This window comes from Leptonychotes weddellii, chromosome 13, assembly GCF_054177405.1.
Source record: "Leptonychotes weddellii isolate Sample4059 chromosome 13, ASM5417740v2, whole genome shotgun sequence".
In the NCBI taxonomy this organism is placed as follows: Eukaryota; Metazoa; Chordata; class Mammalia; order Carnivora; family Phocidae; genus Leptonychotes; species Leptonychotes weddellii.
In genome coordinates this window covers 62,187,748-62,211,026 of record NC_138381.1, presented here as the reverse complement: position 1 = coordinate 62,211,026, position 23,279 = coordinate 62,187,748, and the positions used below count along the sequence as shown (strand labels likewise).

Sequence of the window (23,279 nt, the reverse complement as noted above, 5' to 3'; positions counted from 1 at the left end):
AAGATTTTATTTATTTATTTGAGAGAGACAATGAGATAGAGAGAGCATGAGAGGGGGGAGGGTCAGAGGGAGAAGCAGACTCCCTGCCGAGCAGGGAACCCGATGCGGGACTCGATCCCGGGACTCCAGGATCATGACCTGAGCCGAAGGCAGTCGCTTAACCAACTGAGCCACCCAGGCGCCCTGCATGGATATTTTTCGATACGGTTCAGTACTGTAAATGGATTTTCTCTTCCACATGATTTTCGTAATAACATTTTCTTCTCTCTAGCTTACTTGACTGTAAGAATACAGTGTATAATACATATAGCATAGGGGTGCCTGGGCGGCTCAGTTGTTAAGCGTCTGCCTTCAGCTCAGGTCATGATCCCAGGGTCCGGGGATCGAGCCCCGCGTCGGGCTCCCAGCTCGGCGGGAAGCCTGCTTCTCCCTGCTTGTGTTCCCTCTCTCGCTGTGTCTCTCTCTGTCAAATAAATAAATAAAATCTTTAAAAAAAAAATACATATAGCATACAAAATATGTGTTAATCAACTGTTAATGTTATTGGTAAGGCTGCTGGTCAACAGTTGGCTATTAGTAGTTAAGTTTTTGGAAAGTCAGGAGTTGTATGTGGATTTTCTTTTTCTTTCTTTTCTTTCTTTCTTTCTTTCTTTCTTTCTTTCTTTCTTCTTTCTTTCTTTCATTCTTTCTTAGATTTTATTTATTTATTTGAGAGAGAGAGAGTGAGTGAGAGAGCACGAGCGGGGAGGAGAGGGAGAAGTTGGCTCCCCACGAGCAGGGAGCCTGATGAGGGGCTCAATCCCATTACCCTGGGATCATGACCTGAGCTGAAGGCACAAACCCCTATGTGGTTGAAAATCCACTGGGGCGCCTGGGTGGCTCAGTCGGTTAAGTGTCTGCCTTCAGCTCGGGCCATGATCCCGGGGTCGTGGGATGGATCCCTGCATGGAGCCCTTCATCGGGCTCCTTGCTCAGCAGGGAGCCTACTTCTCCCTCTCCCTCTGCCACCCCCTCCCTTAGCTTGTGCTCTCTCTCTCTCCCTATCAAATAAAATATATTTTTTAAAAATGGTTAAAATGGTAAATTCTGTATAATGTATATTTTTTTAAATATTTTATTTTTAAGTAATCACTATACTCAACATGGGGCTTAAACTTACAACCCTGAGATCAAGAGCTGCATGCTCTACTGACTGAGCCAGCCAGCTGCCCCATGTAATGTATATCTTACCACAATAAGAAAAAAGAAAGAAAGAAAATGTGGTCCTAACTACCAATGATATTGTAAGCATTGGCTCAGGAGCCATCATTTCTCTCCCTGCTGTTTTTATGTATGTGTGCTTTCATCATTATGATATTTTATATTCTGTCTGGCTTCCTTAGTTTCAGATTCTCAGAAAAGTAGAGGAAAGCTCACTATAACCCCTATATATCTCTTATTCACAATAGTTACCAACCCCTGCTAGCATATGTTAGGAAAAAAAAGGCACACACCACTAGAACCTCCCAGCATACGTTAGAAAAAAGAATGGCACACACCACTAGCAGGCTAGGTGGTTTGTACTACAACATGGACCTAAGCCAACTTGCGCATACATAGCTGTTGGGTTCCTTTTGGTAGGTGTCAGAAACCACCAAGAATACTGGGTAGGTCAAAGTTAGCTACTCTACCATAACCTTGCTACCAGGACATTTTTGTCATCTCAAAAAGGAATCTTGTACCATTAGGAATCCTCTCTATCTTCCCCTTCTCCTCCCCACCTCTTGCTCTAGGCCAATATTAACCTGTAGATTTGCCTAGTCTGGACATTTCTTACAAAGAGAACCATACAATAAATGGTCTTTTGTGACTGGCTTCTTTCCCTTAGCATCAATGTACACATTTTTGGGGGCGCCTGGGTGGCTCAGTTGGTTGGGTGACTGCCTTCAGCTCGGGTCATGATCGCAGGGTCCTGGGATTGAGTCCCGCACTGGGCTCCCTGCTCAGCAGGGAGCCTGCTTCTCCCTCTACCTCTGCTGCTCCCCCTACTTGTGCTCTCTCTCTCTCTCTCTGTCAAATAAATAAATAAAATCTTTTTTAAAAATGTACACATTTTTGGAACATGGCTGGCTCATTTGGTAGAGCATGTGACTTTTGATCTCAGGATTGTAGGTTTGAGCCCCACATTAGGTGTAGACATTACTTAAAAATAAAATCTTTACGGATACCTGGGTGGGTCAGTCGGTTAAGCATCTGCCTTAGGCTCGGGTCATGATCCCAGCGTCCTGGGATCGAGCCCCACATCAGGCTTCCTGCTCAGCGGGGAGCCTGCTTCTCCCTCTCCCTCTGCCGCTCCCACTGCTTGTGCTCTCTCTGTCAAATAAATAAAAATCTTAAAAAAAAACTTCAAATAAATAAATGTATGTATGTATGTACACATTTTTGTGTGGACATGTATTTTCATTTTTCTTGGATCTATGCCTAGAAGTAAAATTGCTGGGTCATATGATAACTATATGTTTAATCTGTTGATTAAACATTAAACCCAGGCTCAATGGTTAAGTGTCTGCCTTCGGCTCAGGTCATGATCCCAAGGTCTTGGAATCGAGCCCCACATCGGAGTCCCCGCTCAGCGAGGAGCCTGCGCCCCCCCCTCCCTCTGCCTGCCGCTCCCCCTACTTGTGCTCTCTCTCTCTCTCTCTGTCAAATAAATAAATAAAATCTTTGAGAAAAAAAAAACCTGGGATGCTATCTTGAGTATAGAAGGGTGAAGGGCTCACCAGACTTTTATACTTTATTAATGCCAGGATGAAGACACCTCTAAACTAATTCTAGTTAATCCACACATTTTATTTTATTTATTTATTTTTAATCTATACATTTTATTTTATTTTAAAGATTTTATTTATTTATTTGACAGAGAGGGACACAGGGAGAGAGGGAACACAAGCAGGGAGAGTGGGAGAGGGAGAAGGGAGCCTGATGCGGGGCTCGATCCCAGGACCCTGGGATCATGACCTGAGCCGAAGGCAGATGCTTAACTGACTGAGCCACCCAGGCGCCCCTAATCCACACATTTTAAACACCACTCATCTTATCAATGGAAAAACTCATTCTAATGTCAATTACATTAATGAGCGGAAACCTCTAGGATTCAGAAGAGTGAAAGATACCTGAAGCACTTGTAGGAGTTGCCTTTTTTTTTTTTTTTTTTAAGTAGGCTCAATGCCCAATGTGTGGCTTGAACTCATGACCCTGAGATCAAGATCACAAGTCACATGCTTTACTGACAGAGCCAGCCACGCACCCCGAGGAATTGCCTTTGATTAAATTTCCTTGCTACCCCAGGAGTGTGTATCGTGGTTAGGAAGGAGCATACCCGCCCTGGGGTGGACTAATGCCAACACACACATTCTATCATACTGTCTGTGCAGACATAATATAAGGAAAACTGTAGACCATATCACAGTGTTATGCAGGCAAAACAACTCTGGGTAAAACTTTATTAATAAACCCAAGGGGGGTTTTTTTGTTGTTTGTTTTCTAAAGTTTATTTATTTATTTATTTGACAGAGAGAGGCAAAAGTAGGCAGAGCAGCAGGGAGAGGAGAGGGAGAAGCAGACTCCCTGCTGAGCAGAGAACCCAATGCGGGGCTTGATCCCAGGACCCTGGGATCATGACCTGAGCTGAAGGCGGATGCTCAACTGACTGAGCCACCCAGGCGCCCCTGTTTGTTTTTTTGTTTGTTTTAAAGATTTTATTTATTTAGTTGACAGAGAGAATGAGAGAGAGAGCACATGAGAGGGGGGAGGGTCAGAGGGAGAAGCAGACTCTCTGCCGAGCAGGGAGCCCGATGCGGGACTCGATCCAGGGACTCCGGGATCATGACCTGAGCCGAAGGCAGTCGCTTAACCAACTGAGCCACCCAGGCGCCCTGTTTGTTTGTTTTTAAAATACATGTGAGAACTGTGAAAAACAAGTTAAATGAATAGCTAAGAATGTGTACAGGAGCCCCTCCATTGTTCCTTGGGACAATGTGGAAACAAGAGAGGTCCCTCACTGCTCAGACCATTGCCTATTTATTCTGCCCTAGTCATGGGCACCAAGGAAACCAAGGAAATTTGTGGGCATTCTCAATGACGTTGACCCCAAAGAGCTTTGTGAAAATCCCTAATTTCGTGTTTTCAAGCCTACTCTTGGCAGAATACATTTCATAAGGTACTTCAAGAATTTAACATAAGAGCACTTGTCATTACCTCCCCTCTTCTGGCTCCAAAAGCACCACAAACATTTAATATACTAGAAACACCTGTTTGGATGCAAAAGATGGCAATTATTACTAGAGAGAAGGACAAATGTATGCAAAAATTTGGACGTGAGTAAGAGGAGCTGAGAGAAATTCAATAGAAAACAGAAGAAAGGGGCACCTGGGTGACTCAGTCGTTAAGCGTCTGCCTTTGGCTCAGGTCATGATTCCAGGGTCCTGGGATCAAGCCCCGCATCGGGCTCCCTGCTTGGCGGGAGGCCTGCTTCTCCCTCTCCCACTCCCCCTGCTTGTGTTCCCTCTCTCGCTGTGTCTCTCTCTGTCAAATAAATAAATAAAATCTTAAAAAGAAAAAAAAAAGAAAACAAGAAAATCCAAACTGCTGGATGCAGACATCAGGTGGGGAGTGGGAAGAGATGAAGCTGGGAGGTAGGAAGGGGAGGGATCCTGAAGGAACTGGAGCCGGGTAAGGAGGCTAAACCTCCACCCAAGAGCAATAGGGAGTCATGGAAGGGTTTAAAGCAGGGGAGGAACACATCAGGATGGCATGTTGGACAAATATCTCTGTCTACGCCATAATTAACAGGCTGCAGGAGCAAGAGTTGAGTAGGGAGACTAGCTAGGAGATTCCAGCAAGCAAGAGATCATGGAGGGACCCCTGGGTGGCTCAGTCGGTTAAGCGTTTGCCTTCAGCCCAGGTCATGATCCCGGGGTCCTGGGATCGAGTCCCGCACTGGGCTCCTTGCTCAGCAGGGAGCCTGCTTCTCCCTCTGCCTGCCACTCTGCCTGATTGTGTTCTCTCTCTGTCTCACAAATAAAATCTTTAAAAAAAAAGAGAGAGAGAGAGAGATCATGGAGCCTACAGGGTCATAGTGATACTGATATCCCCAGTTTTCAGCAAAGTCCTACTTGCTTACGTGAGGAAGCTGCCACACACTGGGACTGTGCTTATCAAACAGGTAATAGTATCTGCCATGTCCCTTGTCTTCTGCTCTAGGCTTCCTTGTTGATATTGACCTGAGAAGCCACGTGTAGATGCTTCTCACCACTATCAGTGCTCACCATGACCATGCCAATGTCCAGATGACCCAGTTAGTCAACTAATAATTAACAAGAAAAAAAGAAGACAGGTGACCTAGACTAAAGGAGACTCAAGACACAAGGAAACCTAATGCACTGTTGAATTATGATGCCATCAAACCAACTATAAAAAAACATCTAGGCGGGCGCCTGGGTGGCTCAGTCGTTAAGCGTCTGCCTTCGGCTCAGGTCATGATCCCAGGGTCATGGGATCGAGTCCCACATCGGGCTCCCTGCTCGGCAGGAAGCCTGCTTCTCCCTCTCCCACTCCCCCTGCTTGTGTTCCTGCTCTCGCTGTCTCTCTGTCAAATAAATAAATAAAATCTTTAAAAAAACACACACACACAAAAAAAAACCATCTAGGGACATTTGGGAAAATGTGATTACTGATTAGGTGATTTTATTTATTTATTTATTTTTAAAGATTTTATTTATTTGACAGAGAGAGACACAGCAAGAAAAGGAGCACAAGCAGGGGGAGTGGGAGAGGGAGAAGCAGACTCCCCGTTGAGCAGAGAGCCTGATGCGGGGCTCGATCCCAGGACCCTGGGATTATAACCTGAGCCGAAGGCAGACGCCTAACAACTGAGCCACCCAGACGCCCCTGATTAGGTGATTTTTTAAAAATTAGTGGGATGGGGGCGCCTGGGTGGCTCAGTCGGTTAAGCGTCTGCCTTTGGCTCAGGTCATGATCCCAGGGTCCTGGGATCGAGCCCCACATCGGGCTCCCTGCTCTGCGGGAAGCCTGCTTCTCCCTCTCCCACTCCCCCTGCTTGTGTTCCTGCTCTCACTGTCTCTCTCTGTCAAATAAATAAATAAAATCTTTAAAAAAAAAAAAATTATTGGGATGCCTGGGTGGCTCAGTTGGTTAAGCATCTGCCTTCAGCTCAGGTCGTGATCCCAGAGTCCTGGGTTTGAAGACCACATCTCCCTGCTCAGCAGGGAGTCTGCTTCTCCCTCTCGCTCTGCCTGCCTCTCCCCCTGCTTGTGCTCTCTCCCTCTCTCTCTCTGACAAATAAATAAATAAAATCTTCAAAAAAAATTCTTAAGTTTGGGGACACCTGGGTGGCTCAGTCAGTTAAGCGTCTGCCTTTGGCTCAGGTCATGATCCCAGGGTCCTGGGATGGAGTTCCACATCTGGCTCCTTGCTCAGTGGGGAGTCTGCTTGTCCCTCTCCTGCTCCCCCTGTTTGTGTGCTCTCTCTCTCTGACAAATAAATAAATAAAATCTTTTAAAAAATTATTAATTTTGTTAGATGTGATAATAGCATTGTGGGGTTTGTGTTTTTTTTAAGTATTTGTTAGAGATAAACACCAAATCATTCATAGATAAAATATGATTCTGGGATTTGCTTTAAAGTAATCATGAAAAACTCCCATGACCTAACAGTATTTCCTATTTACATATTATAGCCCTTTATTATCCTCTTTTGCAGTTTTTTCATACTTGTCGCCATCATATCTCAATACTTTTATGATCTAGGGGCACTTGGGTGGCTCAGTCATTAAGCGTCTGCCTTCGGCTCGGGTCATGATCCCAGAGTCCTGGGATCGAGCCCCACATTGGGATCCCTGCTCGGTGGGAAGCCTGCTTCTCCCTCTCCCACTCCCCCTGCTTGTGTTCCCTCTCTCGCTGTGTCTCTCTCTTCAAATAAATAAATAAAATCTTAAAAAAAAAATACTTTTATGATCTCAACATTTAGGAACAAATGCTGCTTTTGAGAAGGTGCCACACGTTTGGAATGTTAGTGGTACCATCTGCCTGTGCAGTTTTTACTCCATCCTTGATAAGAGAGGGTGCTGCCATTTTTAAGTAGGAGCATTAATTCCTTAGGGATTGTGATGGTTGATTTTATGTGTCAATTTGACTAGCCTAAATGATGGCCAGACAGCTGGTAAAAGGTTGTTTCTGAATATGTCTGTGAAGGTGTTTCCAGAAAAGATTAGCATTTGATAGGTGAACTGAGTAAAGAAGATGGCCTTCCAAAGTGAGTGGGCATCATGCCATCCATTGAGGACCGAAACTGAACAAAAAGGCAGAGGAAGGGTGAATTGGCTCTTTCTCTCTGCTCCAGCTTTGACATCCATCTTCTTCTGCCCTTGAACAAAAAGATGCTCCTGGTTCTCAGGCTTTCAAACTCAGTGGAGAGCTACACCATCAACCCCCTAATTCACAGGCCTTCGGACCCAACTGAATTACATCACCAACTTTCGGGTTCTCCAGCTCGCAAACAGAAGTGGTTTGGGACTTCTCAGTCTCCATAACCGTGTGATTCAGTTCCCATAATAGATTTCCTCTTATGTATATATCTTATTGGTTCTGTTTTTTGGGAGAACCTTGACTAATAGAGAGATCTTCCCTCGTATATGCATTCTGTGGGTGCTCAGCAGCAAAGAATGTTTCCATTTGCTCATGGAAAGCAGTGATAGTGATCCTGGCTTTGGAATCAGCCAAATCTAAAACCATCAATACTAACTGTGAGACCTTGAGACACTTCCCTCACCTCTCTGAGTCTTAGCCTCTTATTCTGCAAAGTGGTGCTATTGACACCATAATACAGAGTTGTGCTGATGCTGACAAAAAGTAGCACACTTAGCACAGTGTCTGGTATAGTAAATGCTCAGTAAATGCTTTCTGCTAGTGTTAATTGCTTCTCTTGGTCTTTTGTCGTCTTTAACCTTGTGTCTTAGTCTGGTCAGGCTTTATATAACAAATACTATAAATAACAGAAATTTGTCTCTCATGGTTCTGGAGGCTGAGAAATCTGGGATTAAGGTGCCAGCAGATTCTGTGTCTGTGACAACCTTCAAAATAAAAAGTGCCAAGTGCACCCCAAGTCCCTCTTTTCCTGTTGAGTCTGCAACTGACTGTGAATGCTAGGGCATGAGAGCTCTCCCTGCCAAAACCTCCCAACTCCATTTTTTATGATTTCCCATTACGGATTTTCACACAACCCACTTCCTCGTTCAAAGATGGCCATCTTTTCGCCTGGTGTCCTCACCTGGTGTAAGGGGCAAGGGAGTTGTCTTGAGTCTTTCATAAGGGCATTAATCCCATTCATAAAGGCTCCACCCTCCCATAGACCCTAATCCCTATCCCATAAGGCCCCACCTTCTAATAACCATTACAATAAGGATTAGGATTTCAACAAATGAATTTGGTGGGGGGTAGGGGTAGAGGGAATAACACAAATATTCATTCTTTGCACTTGACATGTTGAACGTGTTTGTTTCAAAAGCATTCATATGGGGCGCCTGGCTGGCTCAGTCAGTAAAGCGTACAACTTTTTAAACTCAGGGTTGTGAGTTCGAGCCTCACCTGGGTGGAGAGATTACTTAAAAATAAAAAAATCTTAAGAAAAAAACAAAAAGAGGGGCACCTGGCTGGCTCAGTTGGAGGAGCATCTGGTTCTTGATCTCAGGGTCGTGAGTTCAAGCCCCATGTTGGGTGGAGAGATTAGTTAAAAAATAAAATCCCTTCTAAAACTAATGATGTAATGTATGGGGATTAACATAAGAATAAAATAAAATAAAAAAAAATCCTTATTTATTTATTTTTTATTTTAATTTATTTATTTGACACACAGAGAGAGGCAGACAGGCAGGCAGGCAGGCAGAGGGAGAGGGAGAAGCAGGCTTCCTGCAGAGCAGGGAGCCCGATGCGGGGCTCGATCCCAGGAGCCTGGGATCATGACCTGAGCCAAAGGCAGATGTTTAACCGACTGAGCCATCCAGGCGCCCCAAATCTTTATTATTTTTAAAAAAGATTTTATTTATTTGTTTAAGAGAGAGAGAGAGCCTGAGCATGGGAAGGAGCAGAGAGAGAGGGAGGAACAGAGGAAGAGAGAGAAGCAGACTCCCCGCTGAGCAGGGAGTCGGACGTGGGGCTGTATCCCAGGACCCTGAGATCACAATCCTAGTGGAGGGCAGACACTTAACTGACTGAGCCACCCAGGTGCCGCTCTTGCTAAATTCTATTAACCGATGGCAATTAATTAGGTAGACAAATTACTTATCCTCTCTAAGCTTTAGTTTTATCACCTTTATATAGAATAATACATATACATGTGGTGCAGTTATGAGAGTAAAATATGAAAATGAGGAGATTTGTATGTGTTATGTGATGTTTTGGAATATAGGTGAGGTTTGGTTGGGTAAGGCCTGGAGCTGACGGCCAAGAAAAAATTCTTAAAAAAAAAAAGAATTCTTGAGACGTCTTTGGTGCAAAATGATGGTTTTATTAAAGCACGGGGACAGAACCCATGGACAGAAAGAGCTGAAGCACCAGGGTTGTGAGGGGTGCCTGATTATATACTTGGGAGGTGGGGGTAAGGAAAAAGGGAGGTTTTCAAAAGAATTTCTGTATGCTAGAAAGGACCTACAAGATATTGGAGGCCTTGCCATAGTCAAGTTAAGGTTGTCTTCCCCTTTCAAGTTAAGGTTATTTTTTCCTTCTAGTAAAGCATTAACTTTAAGACAGTTGGGAGTTTCCTTCTGAAAGTTAGGTTATTGATAAGAATGCTTTTTTTTCTTGTAAATCACTAAGACATTTTGTAAACTGAGGGAGACTCCTGTCTATAGGACTATAATTTCTATAAGTTAACCATTTGTTTTTCCTTTCCCTTAGTTTTGGGCAGCCAGGAATGCCTGAGGAATGTTATACAGATCCCACAGTGGTTGGGGGGGGTGGGTGTTGCAGGGTGTCAGCTTGTGCTTTGTCCTCAGCTTGCCTTCTGCCCCCTCATCATTATACACTAGCACACAGATGTGTATGTGCACATGTTACCGAATGACCTATCATAGCCACTAACTCAGAAAATGAACAGGTGACCCTTGGCGTGCTGCCCAGCCAACTGTTTCATCCCGGGAAATCCCATGGGGGCTGGACAAATCAAAAGCATAGCTCCTGGTTGGCTTGCCAACACTGTTGCTAAACAAAATCAGATAAACTCATAACAAGTGAAGCCTGATCACTCAAAGACAAGAGTTGGGAAAGGAGGGAGAAATTTATTTGGGGGGAAGTGGCCGTCTCAAGCCTTAACCACTGACCTCTCTCCCTGCAAGACGGATACCTAGAGTTTTATAGCGAGAGCTTCAGGGATGTAAGAGAACAGGCAGATAGCGAGTGATCATGGCTGGGGTTTGGGGCGTTCTGCCCACCATCGAGGGCACAGAAGGGGATGTATGGGGTGTGGCCTTCTAGGCATTCAGTTGCTATATGGGCTTTTCTGGACGAGCACTTGGAATGTTGTAAATTGTCAATGCCTCAAGAAAGTGCAATGAGAAATAACTGTTGGGGTCTATAATTGCACAAGACAGCTCGCGTGTGCCCACACATACACACACAAATAAGAAAAAAGACTACAAGTGATGAGGGAGCAGAAGGCAAGCTGAGGCAAAGCACAAGCTGACACCTTGCAACTACCCCCCTGCCCCTCCTGGGTGGGATTTCTTCCAGGAAACTCCCAACTATCTTAATGTTAATGCTTTGCTCCAGACAAAAACAACCTTAGCTTGACAACAGCCAGGTCTCCAGCATCCCAAGGGTCTTCTTTAGCATATGAAAGTCCTTTTGGACACCTCCTTAAATCCTTACCTCCCCCCAGACCCGCCCCAATGCCCAAGTATATAATCGGCCATTCCTCACAACCTCAGTGCTGCAGCTCTTTCTTCCCGTGGGTTTCCTCCGCGTGCTTTCATAAGATCACCTTTTTTGCACTGAAGACATCTCAAGAATTCTTTCTTGGCCGTTGGCTTCGAACATCACCAACATTCCGAAACTACATCAAGAAGGATATTCAAATAATGGAGCTTCCTGTGGGATGGTATGAAGGCTTTTTTTTTTTTTTACTTCTGTGTACTTTTATCACCACCTCCAATCATTTTCTACTAGACTGTGTTAGTTTTATAACCAAAAAATATTGTTGTTTTTAAAAAGATAACAGATAAGATTAGCCACCAGTTGAACTGAGTCAGGAGAGTATTGTCTAAAGGTCTTTATGTCTGGGGGCACCTGGGTGGCTCTGTTAAGCGTCTACCTTCGGCTCAGGTCATGATCCCAGGGCTCTGGGATCGAGCCCCACGTCGGGCTCCCTGCTCAGTGGGGAGCCTGCTTCTCCCTCTCCCTCTGCCTGTCTCTCCCCCTACTTGTGCTCTCTCTCTCTCTCTCTGTCAAATAAATAAAATCTTTTTTAAAAAAAGTCTATGTCTGACCCAGCAATTGCCTGAGAGGTTAACTGGAAGTCACCTAGAGGCAGGCCTAGACTGTTAACTGAAAAGAAGAGATGCTCTGGGTGGCCACCATCAAATTCTGTACCTGCTCTTCTCAGGTTTCTGTATGAGACAATGCACAATAATCCTCAGTCTTTTGCTTTGCTTCCAGGGTCTGAAGCCAAAAGGAGTCAGTCTCTCTCAGACACACTCTACTGAGGCTTTCCCTTATTCCTCCAAAGCACTTTCTGCCAGGAAATACAACGGGATGGAGCAAAGCCTACCAGTTTAGAACAAGATCTAGGGTCTCAGACCTGCAATTGAACCCCTTCATTTATAAATAAGGGAATTGGGGATGAAACTTGCCTCAATTTTCTTATGAGTAAAATGGGGGGTAAGAAAGGCATCCAGTTCATGGCATTATTGTGAGGAATACTTGACTTAATTTGGGTAAAGAGCACCTGCAAATAGGCAGTACTTAATAGATTATTCTAGGGCACCTGGGTGGCTCCGTCAGTTTAGCACCTTTGGCTCAGGTCATGATCCCAGGGCCCTGAATAGAGCCCCACATCAGGTTCCCTGCTCAGGGGGAGTCTGCTTCTCCCTCTCCATCTGCCCCTCCCCCTTGTTCGAGCTTGCTCTCTCCCCTCCCAAAATAAAATCTTTTAATTAGTAAATAAAGAAATCTAGTACACTGCCTGATAAGGGATATACAACTAGTACAGAACTGTGAATGACAGGATGAATTTGGATAGGCATTCAAGAAATACAATTAGGTGGAAAGGAGTTTCAGAATGATGTAGAGTATGATAACTGTAAGGGCCGATGGCAGGCTGCCACAAGACAGGCCACTTTTGCATGAACATTATTTTGAGTTAAAAGCAATTAAAACCCAGCAGATTCAAGAAAAGTTCTTTACCACCCTCTCAACTGCCCGCTTTACCAGGAACAGAGCCATTAACAGAGATTCCTCTTTACCTAAGAAACTTAATATTCATAGTAAGGCAACCTTTGTTTCCAAAAACATCTCACTTTCCTGCTAATGGTCTTCCTTTTTGTATTCTTGACCCCTACCCCTCTCCTTAGCTCTTGTAAGCCTCTTGTTGATTATGTTTGGAATTTCTTTTGTCTATGTGGATTTCCTGTATGCACAAAATTAAATTTGATTTTCTCTTGTAAATCTGTCTCATATCAATTTGATTCTCAGTCCAGCTGGAGGGACTTGAAGGAAAGAGGAAAATTATTTCTGACATTCCCTTTTCATAAATATACATTTAAGTTTATACGTGTATATAACATAATCTGGAAGGATATTTTTTTTTCAGGGGAAGAATGAGGTGGCCATTTGGGTTTTTTTTTGTTTGTTTTTTTAAAGAGTTTATTTATTCATGAGAGACAGAGAGAGAGAGAGAGAGAGAGAAGCAGAGGGAGAAGCAGGCTCCCAAGGAGCAGGGAGCCCGATGCGGGACTCGATCCCGGGACCCTGGGATCATGACCTGAGCCGAAGGCAGACGCTCAACCGTCTGAGCCACCCAGGCACCCTGAGGTGGCCATTTGTAGAAATGACCCAGGAGACTATCTTTTATATCCAGTTGAAGTAAGTAGGGTGTTACCTTATGAAGGCAAAACTGGATCGTAAATGCCACTAAGAAAACCTAAATCTGATCCATTATATCACATTAGGCAAAAGAGGTTCATTTTTTTCTTAGACCATAATGAGGGCAATGAAAAAGGGAGAAAGTTAAAGAGAATATAGAAGCATTTCACAGGTAAAGCCCATAGGATTTGCTGACTGATTAAGTATGGAGGTGAACGAAAAAGAGGCATCAATAATGATGCTTAGGTTTTTGGTTAGAAAGAGAAAAGCATCTTCTGACAACTAGCCTGGTATTAGCTATCAGATAGGCTCTGGTGTCTTCCTGTCAAACAATTTCACAGAATATCAACATCAGACAAGGACTGAGACAGGGACTTCGATGGATCAAGATAAAAACAAGACCACTTCATAATCATGTCTGAACACAGATAAAAATGAACATCGTGCAAACCACAAAATTGTCCAAACATCCCCCTGGCTAATATGAAGGGCTTTGCTTCCTTACCAATTACAGGTTTAGCTTCCCTTTATTCTTCCTATCTTCTAGAAAAGATCAACTAAGTTACCCAGTCATAGAATTATCCCTCCTTCCTGACAGTATTAATTTCAGACAAAGCCCTGCTTTCTTGAACCTTCCCCCAAATCACCTAAGACAGTCCTAAGTCCTATAAGAAGCTTTTTCTAATAACTCCTTACTGAGACACCTCACTGTAAGCACTCAATAAATCTTTGTTCAATTATAGGTGTGTTCTTGGTGGGTTTTGGCTAAAAGGCATTGACTTTGGCAAAAGCAACCAGACTGGATGATAGTGTCATTCTCTGGGATGGGAAAAATGGTGATACAGGAAAGTGTTGGGGTTCGGAGCCAATTGGGCAGAAAGAGCTGTACTGGGGTCATGAGGAGTGGCCGATTATATACTTTCAAGTTGGAAGGGGGTTAGGGATAGCGTAAGTCTAAGGAATTTTGGAAGCAAGTTTTCCAGGACCTTGAGGGGGCTAGCTATTGTTAGGAAAAGGTCATTTATCACTTTCTAATAAAACCTTAGTCATGAGATCCTTTAGATGTATATCGGTGGCTCATGCTTGGAGGATGATTGCTAACATGTATCTTGGGGGGGGGTAAAGATAGAGGAAGTTTCCAAAGGAATTTCGATATGTTAAAGTAGCCTTTCAGGATCCTGGAGGTCAGGCTAATGTCAAGCTAACATTGCCTTTTCCCCCTAGCAAAGTATTAACATTGAGGCAGCTCTGAGTTCCTAGAGGAATGTCACTCTACCTGTTTCAAGGACTTGTCAATGGACTGTAATCAGTAAGGGAATTTAATTTTTCTTTTGCCTTTGTTTCCCACATCATTTGGGGTGGACCAACTGTGCTAGCCCCTCTGGCAAGACAGTCTTTGGAGCTAGACAGAGGCTGGAAGACCTGCCAGTACCGCTCACAGCAGTCAGGTTTTTACAGAGCCTCCAACTTGTTTCCCCTAAGGCAACACCAACTTCATTTATATTAAAACATGGAAAGAATTAATAGCTGATGTCTAATGAGTATGTGTTATGTGCCAAGCACTGTTCTAAGAGATCTACTTTTGTTTGTTTTCTAAAGTAAGATCTGTGCCCACCGTGGAGCTTGAACTCACCAGCCCCCCTGCCTAGATCAAAAGTTGCATGATCTACTGAGCCAGCCAGGTGCCTCAGAATCCACAGGTTTTAATTCATTTACTTCTCCCATCAATCCTAAGAAGATAGGTATTATTATTACCAGGTTTTACTGTTGAGAAAACTGAGGTACAGAGGTGTGAGGATTGGAACTTACTTCACACTCAAAGCTCACCAGAGGCATCCTCCAGCACCAGCCGGCTAAGCTGAGGCAGCCATGTCAGTTGTAGTCCGCTGGAACTGCAACTCCCGGCATCCCTCGCGGTAGCAACTCTCTACACACAACAAATCCCGGCGTGCCCCTGGGCGGCCCGGGGTGGAGGGTTCTAGAAGGCGTGACGTGGGGTCGAGAGCGGGATCAGAGGCGGGCAGCTCTCAGCAGTCGCTGTGGCCGCAGCTGCCGGGCCTGGGGACGCGGGTGGCCGGGGCCGCGGGCGCAGCCTCCTCGTCTCCCCGGCCATGGCTGCGCTCGGCCGGCCCTTCAGCGGCCTCCCCCTGAGCGGCGGCTCGGACTTCCTGCAGCCGCCGCCGGCCTTCTCCGGCCGGGCCTTCCCGTCAGGAGCGGACGGCGCCGAGCTGGTTCCGCGGCCGGGACTCCGCGCCGCCCCGAGCAGCCCCGGCGGGAGCGCGGCGCGCGGACGGTGAGGAGCCCGGCGGGCGCGGGGCGGGCGGGCGCGCAGCTCGGGCTCGTTAAACCTCCTCACGACCCTCCGTGGGGGGCTTCTGAGCTCCCAGATAGCGGGCGAGAAACTGATGCCGGGGACGTTAACTGTAAGTCGCCCGGGGCCGCACAGCCCGGGAATCCGGGTCTGACCTCCGCCGGCCTGCTGCTCCGAGAAGTGAGGAGACTTTGCCGAGCTCACCCAGGGCGGGCCGGGATTGGAACCCGGGCCGATCGGAGCCTGGCCGTCCCCTCGGCGCGGCCGCCGGTGCGAACTTTGGTGCCTCGCGGACACTCGGTTTCTCATCCGCAAAGTGGGACAGAAATGGGTCCTGCTGGTGAGATCGTGGAAGTAAAGTGCTTAGCACAGTGCCTGCCCCAGATACGTTTTCCCTATGTCGTCCCCCCAAATTTATTTCCCACTCCCTTGACAATAAATTGAGATTTCAACTTATAGTTCTGTCGGGACCACCCAACCTGAGCGACCTTGTGATCTGTATATCCAATCCCAGGCGGCAAGGAAAGGGACAGCCGGTACTCGTGGGATGGGCGAGATTATTGGGAAAGGGAGAGTGGATGCCGAAAGCACAGCCTCAGTGAATTTCTCAATTGACTGATTTTTTTTTTTTTTTGGTTTCAACAGTGTGTCAGTTCGCTGTAAAAAGAAACACAAGCGAGAGGAGGAGGATGATGAGTAAGTTTCAGGTGCCATTTATTCACTTTATGATCACTTAACCTGTTGCCTATCCTCAACTACTTATTTTAAGAGAAGAGGTGAAATATTAAGTATCTCTGCAAGGAGGCACAAGGAACTGGTAACGGTGGTTGCCTATTAGGGGAAGTAACTGGGTAGCTGGCATGTCAGAGGGAAACTTTTGTCTCTGTAATCCTTAGTAACGTTTGAATTTTCATCCGTGTGAATATTATTACATGTACAAAGTAAAAGGATTTCAAGTGTGGGAAAGGATACACATTGTAAAGTCTTAGAGTGCATACTCCCCTTTTCTCCCTGTTACCTGTTTCCTGTTTCTCCTTTGGAAGGTAATCTAAAAACTTTATAACTGCATATACCTCTGGTTTTCTATATTTGTAAGAAGGTAACTCTTCACATTGTGCAACACATTGATCTTTTCATTTTATTCTCCAGTAGCTTGTTGAGTATGGGCACATAGGGTTCTACCTAATTTCTTCTGCAACATTGAGTAGAATAGTATTGTAAGGCTAGGTATAGATCATTAACCAGTCTCCTGTTGATTTCTAAGTTAGGTCTAATCTTTTGCTTTTACTGTGGATTAAATCTACCATGCCTGTTCTTTTTAAAGTTCCTTGTATATATTTGCAAGTAGGTTAATGAATTTCTAGATGGTGAATTGCATGCATTTTAAATTTTGAAGAGTTGTTGCCAATTTATATTTCTTTTAACAGTGGAAATGCCTATTTCTCCATCTTCTCACCAGAACTGTATTTTCAAACTTTTTCACTTCACTCATAGGTTTAAATATTACATCTCATAGACAGGCAGTCTAATAGAAAAATGAGCGAAAGAATCCCTCAGAGAGGATATCCAAATGACCAACAAATGAAAGGTGTTCATTCGACCTTATCAGTCTTCAGGGAAATGCCTAGTAAAGCCTCAGTGAGATATGTTACTTTACCACCAGGTACTGGAGCATCAGTTACTGCAATACTATGGATGAGAATGTAAATCAGTACAAGCACTTTGGGAAGTAGTTTGGCGTTATCTACCAAGTTAAAGACATACATACCCTATTACCCAACAGTTCCCCTCTTGAGTGTGTACATGCTTGTAACAAGAGACACAAGAAAGTTCATAGCATCCTTGTTCATAATAGCTCAAAACTAAAAACAACCTATATGTCCCTCCGTAATAAAATGGATAAAGTAAATTACAAATTCATACAGTGGAGTTCTATTCAGCAAAAAAGGGAAAAAGGAATATGACATCTATCATTCTGGATATGTCTCGAGAATAATATGAGCGAAAGAAACATCCCAAGAATATATACAGTACTATAACATAGTGTTTACCTGTAGGGAGAAGGAAATAAAGTACCATTTTGGGATGTTGGCAGTGGTCTACGACTTGAATGTTATTTTAATGGATGCTTGTTTTCTAATTATTCATTGAATTGTATAAGCATAGGATCTTATAGTTAGGGCGCCTGGGTGGCTCAGTTGGTTAAGCGACTGCCTTCGGCTCAGGTCATGATCCTGGAGTCCCTGGATCGAGTCCCGCATCGGGCTCCCTGCTCGGCAGGGAGTCTGCTTCTCCCTCTGACCCTCCCCCTCTCATGCTCGCTCGCTCTCTTTCATTCTCTCTCTCAAATAAATAAATCTTTTTAAAAAAAATTAAAAAAAAATAAAAATAAAAAAGGATCTTATAGTTATAATTAGATCATTTTTGGTTTTTAAGACCACTATTTTAATTTATATTTTGTAAATTAAAGTTAATTTGAACATCTTTCTATTTAATCCATTTGTGTTCGTGTGACTTGTTCCTGTTTCTGCACATTTTCTATTGGCTTATTGATATTTTTCATGTTCATCTATAAGAAATCTTTACTTAAATGGGCGCCTGGGTGGCTCAGTTGGTTAAGCGACTGCCTTCGGCTCAGGTCATGATCCTGGAGTCCCGGGATCGAGTCCCGCATCGGGCTCCCTGCTCAGCAGGGAGTCTGCTTCTCCCTCTGACCCTCCCCCCTCTCATGTGCTCTCTCTCTCTCAAATAAATAAATAAAATCTTTAAAAAAAAAAAAAAAAACTTAAAGAAATCAGTACTTTTATTATGGGTGTTATGTTTCCCCAAATTTGTTATTCGTCTTTTAACTTTGTATATGTTTTGCTTGTTTGTTTTTTGGCCAGCAGAAACTGGATTTTCTAACCTTGTTGATGCATAGGCTAAATAGCTTTGAAAGTTGCCTTAGCTTAAAAACCACCAGACCAGACAATATTTATATTTGTTATTGCCTTGGGATTGCTGCAGATACACAGGGATCTCTTTGCTTTTGTCTTGTGGAGTACACTATAAGAGATAATTGAATAGGGATGCCTGGGTGGCTCAGTCTTTTGAGCGTGTGACACCTGGTTTTGGCTCACGTCCTTATCTCAGGGTCATGAGATCGAGTCCAGCGTCTCCACGTGCAGAGGGGAGTCAGCTTCAATCCCTCTGCCCCTCCCCCTGCTTGCTTGCTCTCTCTCTCCCCAAAATTAAAAAAAAAAACGAGAGAGATAATTGAATAAAGAGTTCCAGTGTGAAAAGTTTGAAGCGTAAAATCTGTTGACTTAAAAATTTAACCCGCCTTTGGGGTCCTTGGCTGGCTCAGTCTGTAGAGCATGGGATCCTTGATCTGGGGTGGGGGCAGTTGTGAATTCAAGCCCCACATTGGGTGTAGAGCTTACTTAAAAAAAAAAAAAATTAGCTGCCTTTAATTTAGATTAAAGGAGAAATTGAGGCCCTGAGAATGAGGAACTTGACATTTGAATATCTAATGCCCAGAAGTGTGCTGCCCACCTGCCACTTCCATAGCTCTTATCTATACTTTGAAGTCTTTTATATCATATTTTCTTTGAAACTTAATTATCATTGATCTCTAATTATTTGCAAAATGCACTACAGGCATGAAATAATATAGTCCAAATCATGTTGGAGGTCAGAGATCAGAACCCAGCTGTTACACTCAGTTGCATTTCATAGTTGAATTATTGGATGTGCTAGGAAATTACCTGTCCCCTCTAGGTTTATTCTGCTTTTTCTTAGCTGGTTTTATGTGTCTAGTTTTTTTCCTGCTTTCCAAATATTACAGAAATATGTGATGTATAGCTAGACATTCTTAATATTTTCTTATCAATTAAAACCAGTTGTAAACTAAACATATTTTTGCGCTTACTCTGGCAGCACAGAGGCTAAAATTGGACTGATACACAGAAGATTAGCATGGGCCCTGTGCAAGGATAATATGCAAATTTGTGAGGGGTTCCATATATTTAGATTATAGCTACAGTTGTATAGCATAAGATAGAGCGTTGTAGAATCACTGTTTTTTTGTTTTTTTTTTAAAGATTTTATTTATTCACTTGACAGAGACACAGCGAGAGAGGGAACACAAGCAGGGGGAGTGGGAGAGGGAGAAGCAGGCTTCCCGCAGAGCAGGGAGCCTGATGCGGGGCTTGATCCCAGGACCCTGGGATCATGACCGGAGCCGAAGGCAGACGCTTAACGACTGAGCCACCCAGGCGCCCCTAGAATCACTATGTTGTACACCTGAAACTAATGTAACATTGCATGTCAACTATACTCAGAAAAGGGCTGCCTTCAACCTCTCAGACTATGAAAAAGACTCATTGGGGAGTCTGCTTCTCCCTCTCTCTCGTGTGCCTGCGCTCTCTCGCTCTCTGTCTCTCGCAAATAAATAAATAAAATCTTAAAAAAAAAACTATACTCAAAAAAGACCTCAAAAAACTAAAGATTTAAAAAAATTATTTGTTGGGGCGCCTGGGTGGCTCAGTTGGTTGAGCGACTGCCTTTGGCTCAGGTCATGATCCTGGAGTCCCTGGATCGAGTCCCGCATCGGGCTCCCTGCTCGGCGAGGAGCCTGCTTCTCCCTCTAACCCTCCCCCCCTCATGTACTCTCTCTCTCTCATTCTCGCTCTCTCAAATAAATAAATAAATATTAAAAAAAAAAAATTGTCGATTCCAGTAAAAGTCTAGGTTCAGGAGAGCATCATTATTTGTCAGATTTTATATTGCCAGAGACTTTAATGTTGATTTTTTGGTAGTCTTTTTTTTTTTTTTTTTGTAGTCTTAACATGAATAGAAATTTCTGTTTGTAAAATACATACCACTTCCTTTGACCTTCAGTTTAGAGACTTGTAAGCTGTGGTAGCCATTAATGATTTTTTTGACTTTTTTTTTTTTTTTAAGTTGCAGAGCTGTGTTTGTTTTTGAGGTTACACTTGCTGATGCCCAAGCAATAAAGTACATCTGGTCTAAGTACTTAAATAGAATAGGCCCAGCTTCAGACAATTTTCAGCTAAACTGGGCACACTGCAGTGTATGCAAAAACTAGTTCATGGTAAGAGCTTGAATGGTTGAACTTCCCTAAGAAGGCCATAAGTTTCAGTGAAAATGACATAGAGCTAGGACTTTGGAGCTCTGGCTTCTGGTACCTAACATGCAGCTCTACCTTATGTGACACTTAGGAGGAGGCACTTTAGCTTTTGTAGGTCTTAGTTTCCAAATCTGCAAAACAAAAAAATTGAGGAACTCGAAGAGCTCTATGTAATATAAATTTTTCTAGGAAGTGAAAATGGTTTATGTTACAAAGTGGGAGAAAAATGTTACACCATTACTAGTAGGGGACTCAGAGCCAAATGACAGTCTTCTGACATTTCAGAGAGGACCAAGAAATAAGCAGTATCCTCTGCAACCTGTACTACTTGGAACAGACCTGATGAAGCATTATCTTTTGCCCTAAGGGAAAATAGGGTGCCTGTCGACCACCTCCCCATATGGAGCAAGCAGAATTAGGACAAAATATGGCTGGTGCTGAACTGCTGCTTGTGGTTTTGCTTTCTTTACTTTCCACTTGACCTATCCAGAGCCAAATAAATAGGAATGACTTTAAGTTCCCACACTGAACACTAATCTGAAAAAGCACAATCTTGCAGGTGCAGTCTAATTTGGTAGAGAGCAGTAGAAGAAAACATCTCAAGGAAGCTCTCAGAATGACAAAAGAAAAGCATGATTTTCCATCTTATAGTCACACACTGTCAAAAATCAGAGGTTTTTGTTTTGTTTTGTTTTTTTACATAAAAGTTTGGTTAGAGAAAGGGATGATAAACGTTTCATTTATATGACTGAATTTTCATTGAATTTTTTTTTTTTCAGTTGTCCAGTAAGAAAGAAAAGACTAACTGAAGCAGGGCTCTGTGCTGGTCCTAACGACTGGATTCTTTGTGCACATCAGGCTATAGAGAGTCATGGGGTAAATCCGTGCACTAGTGGCCTCTCTGCGCCTGGCATGTTAGATGTTATTTGTGAAGAAATGGATCAGACAACCGGAGAACCACAGTGTGAAGTTGCCCGAAGGAGGCTTCAAGAAATCGAGGACAGGTAAATGGGTATCGTATATCGTTGGCTTATTGCGGATCCCATGTGACATCTCTACTCTTTTAAGCTAGTCTAATTCATCATTTGGTGGTAACAGTGATCTTCAACCTCTCAGACTATGAAAAATACGAGAACTCAAAGTTGACACATTAAATGTCAAACTTTTCTCATAGAACTGTGCTAAATATTTTCACCTACTATCTGTGAATATTAATTTTTTGGTTTATGGGAGTTTTCAGGGACACATTCTTCAAATACGATTGCATCTGTTGACTGAAACGTTGAGTAACTCTTCTGTGTGTACATTTTTCACTCAGAACTTCATATTTTACTTGATCTTTCCCTGTAGCACTTGCTGCTTTTATTTTGTTTTTAAATTTCGTCCAATTAATAGAATAAATAATAGCTCGACTAACTTTTCTCTGTTTGCTTCTGCTGTCTTTATTTAGGATAATTGATGAAGATGAAGAAGTGGAAGCTGACAGAAATATTAACCATCTCCCCAGTCTTGTTCTTTCTGATACCATGAAAACAGGTTTGAAGAGGGAATTTGATGAAGTCTTTACGAAGAAAATGATTGAGTCCATGTAAGTGTTGGTTCCTGGTTTCCATTTATTTATTTTTAAAATTTTATTTTTTAGAGACAGAGCGCACGGGTGGGTGGCAGGAGGGAACAGAGGGAGATGGACAAGCAGACTCTGTGCTGAGCACAGAGCCTGATGTGGGGCTCAATCCCAGGATCCTGAGATAAGGACCTGAGCCAAAATCAAGAGTTGGGTGATTAACCAACTGAGAAACCCAGTGTCTCCAGATACAGCCCGTCCTATGCTAGTCATCTCTCCATCCCCTGATCACCAGCGAAATGAAAGCACAGTGGGTTTTGTATTTAGTTCAGGTTGGATACAGACCTTTATCCTAGTTCATTGGGGTTGAGCAAAATGCTGTGCAAGAAGTTTGAAGTATGCAGGAGTGGCTGCCTTACCTTCTTAACCCCCAGTTCTTTTGAAGTCCTGAAATGCACTATTGTCTAATAATCGGGGTTGGGAGGATTGGCAAGAGAGCCCTTTCTCCCAAATTCTTGTCATAGGATATAGGAACCACATTGCAAAAGCTCTCGTTTACTGGCCTGTCAGTTATCCAGGAACACCACTGAGACTTAGAAATCAAACCAAAAGAAATCTCCCAGTAGTCAAAATAGTTAACACAAAGGCTACACTCTTATCTCATAGTGGATAGCCCCTCAGGGCTTTAGCTCTAAGCCATTTTGCTCTTAAGCCTAGTTTGTTTATTTATTTATTTAAATATTTTATTTATTTGACAGCGAGAGGGGGAACATAAGCAGGGGGAGTGGGAGAGGGAGAAGCAGGCTTCCCGCAGAGCAGGGAGCCCGATGCGGGGCTCGATCCCAGGACCCCGGGATCATGACCTGAGCCGAAGGCAGACGCTTAACAACTGAGCCACCCAGGGGCCCCAAGTTAAGCCTAGTTTAATGAGCTCAGGTACCTGATTTCCTAGATCATCGGAGTAGAAACACAGGAACGGCAAGTGAGAACAAACTCACAGTAGTGAGTAGTGACGGTATAGTGTGAGGACAAAAGAGGAAACTAGAAAGCAAACATCAGGGCCTAAGGGCGCCTGGGTGGCTCAGTTGGTTAGGCGACTGCCTTCGGCTCAGGTCATGATCCTGAAGTCCCGGGATCGAGTCC

General features: G+C 43.8%; 2 protein-coding genes and 1 non-coding gene across 7 annotated transcripts in view; 2 read left to right on the top strand and 1 right to left on the bottom strand.

Moving 5' to 3' along the window:
• CHEK2 (checkpoint kinase 2) overlaps positions 1-15,095 on the bottom strand; it is a 76,256-nt gene extending 61,161 nt beyond the window's left edge. For both annotated transcript variants that reach the window (XM_081801894.1, XM_081801897.1), the window contains exon 1: positions 14,940-15,095. The gene's annotated coding sequence lies outside the window, so the exon portion shown is untranslated. The remainder of the gene's footprint in view (positions 1-14,939) is intronic.
• A 1-nt stretch (position 15,096) lies between these two features.
• Positions 15,097-23,279, top strand: part of CCDC117 (coiled-coil domain containing 117) — a 50,266-nt gene continuing 42,083 nt past the window's right edge. For all 4 annotated transcript variants that reach the window (XR_014139745.1, XR_014139744.1, XM_081801912.1 and 1 more), the window contains exons 1-4: positions 15,097-15,423; positions 16,087-16,137; positions 21,352-21,576; positions 22,023-22,160. Coding sequence is in view for 2 of the 4 variants with exons in the window: in XM_081801912.1 (XP_081658038.1) it covers positions 15,242-15,423; positions 16,087-16,137; positions 21,352-21,576; positions 22,023-22,160 (596 nt within the window). In the remaining 2 variants the exon portion in view is untranslated. The remainder of the gene's footprint in view (positions 15,424-16,086; positions 16,138-21,351; positions 21,577-22,022; positions 22,161-23,279) is intronic.
• LOC115943726 (U6 spliceosomal RNA) lies at positions 19,344-19,450 on the top strand. Its single transcript, XR_004078305.1, has one exon. It is a non-coding gene; the product is annotated as a U6 spliceosomal RNA (small nuclear RNA).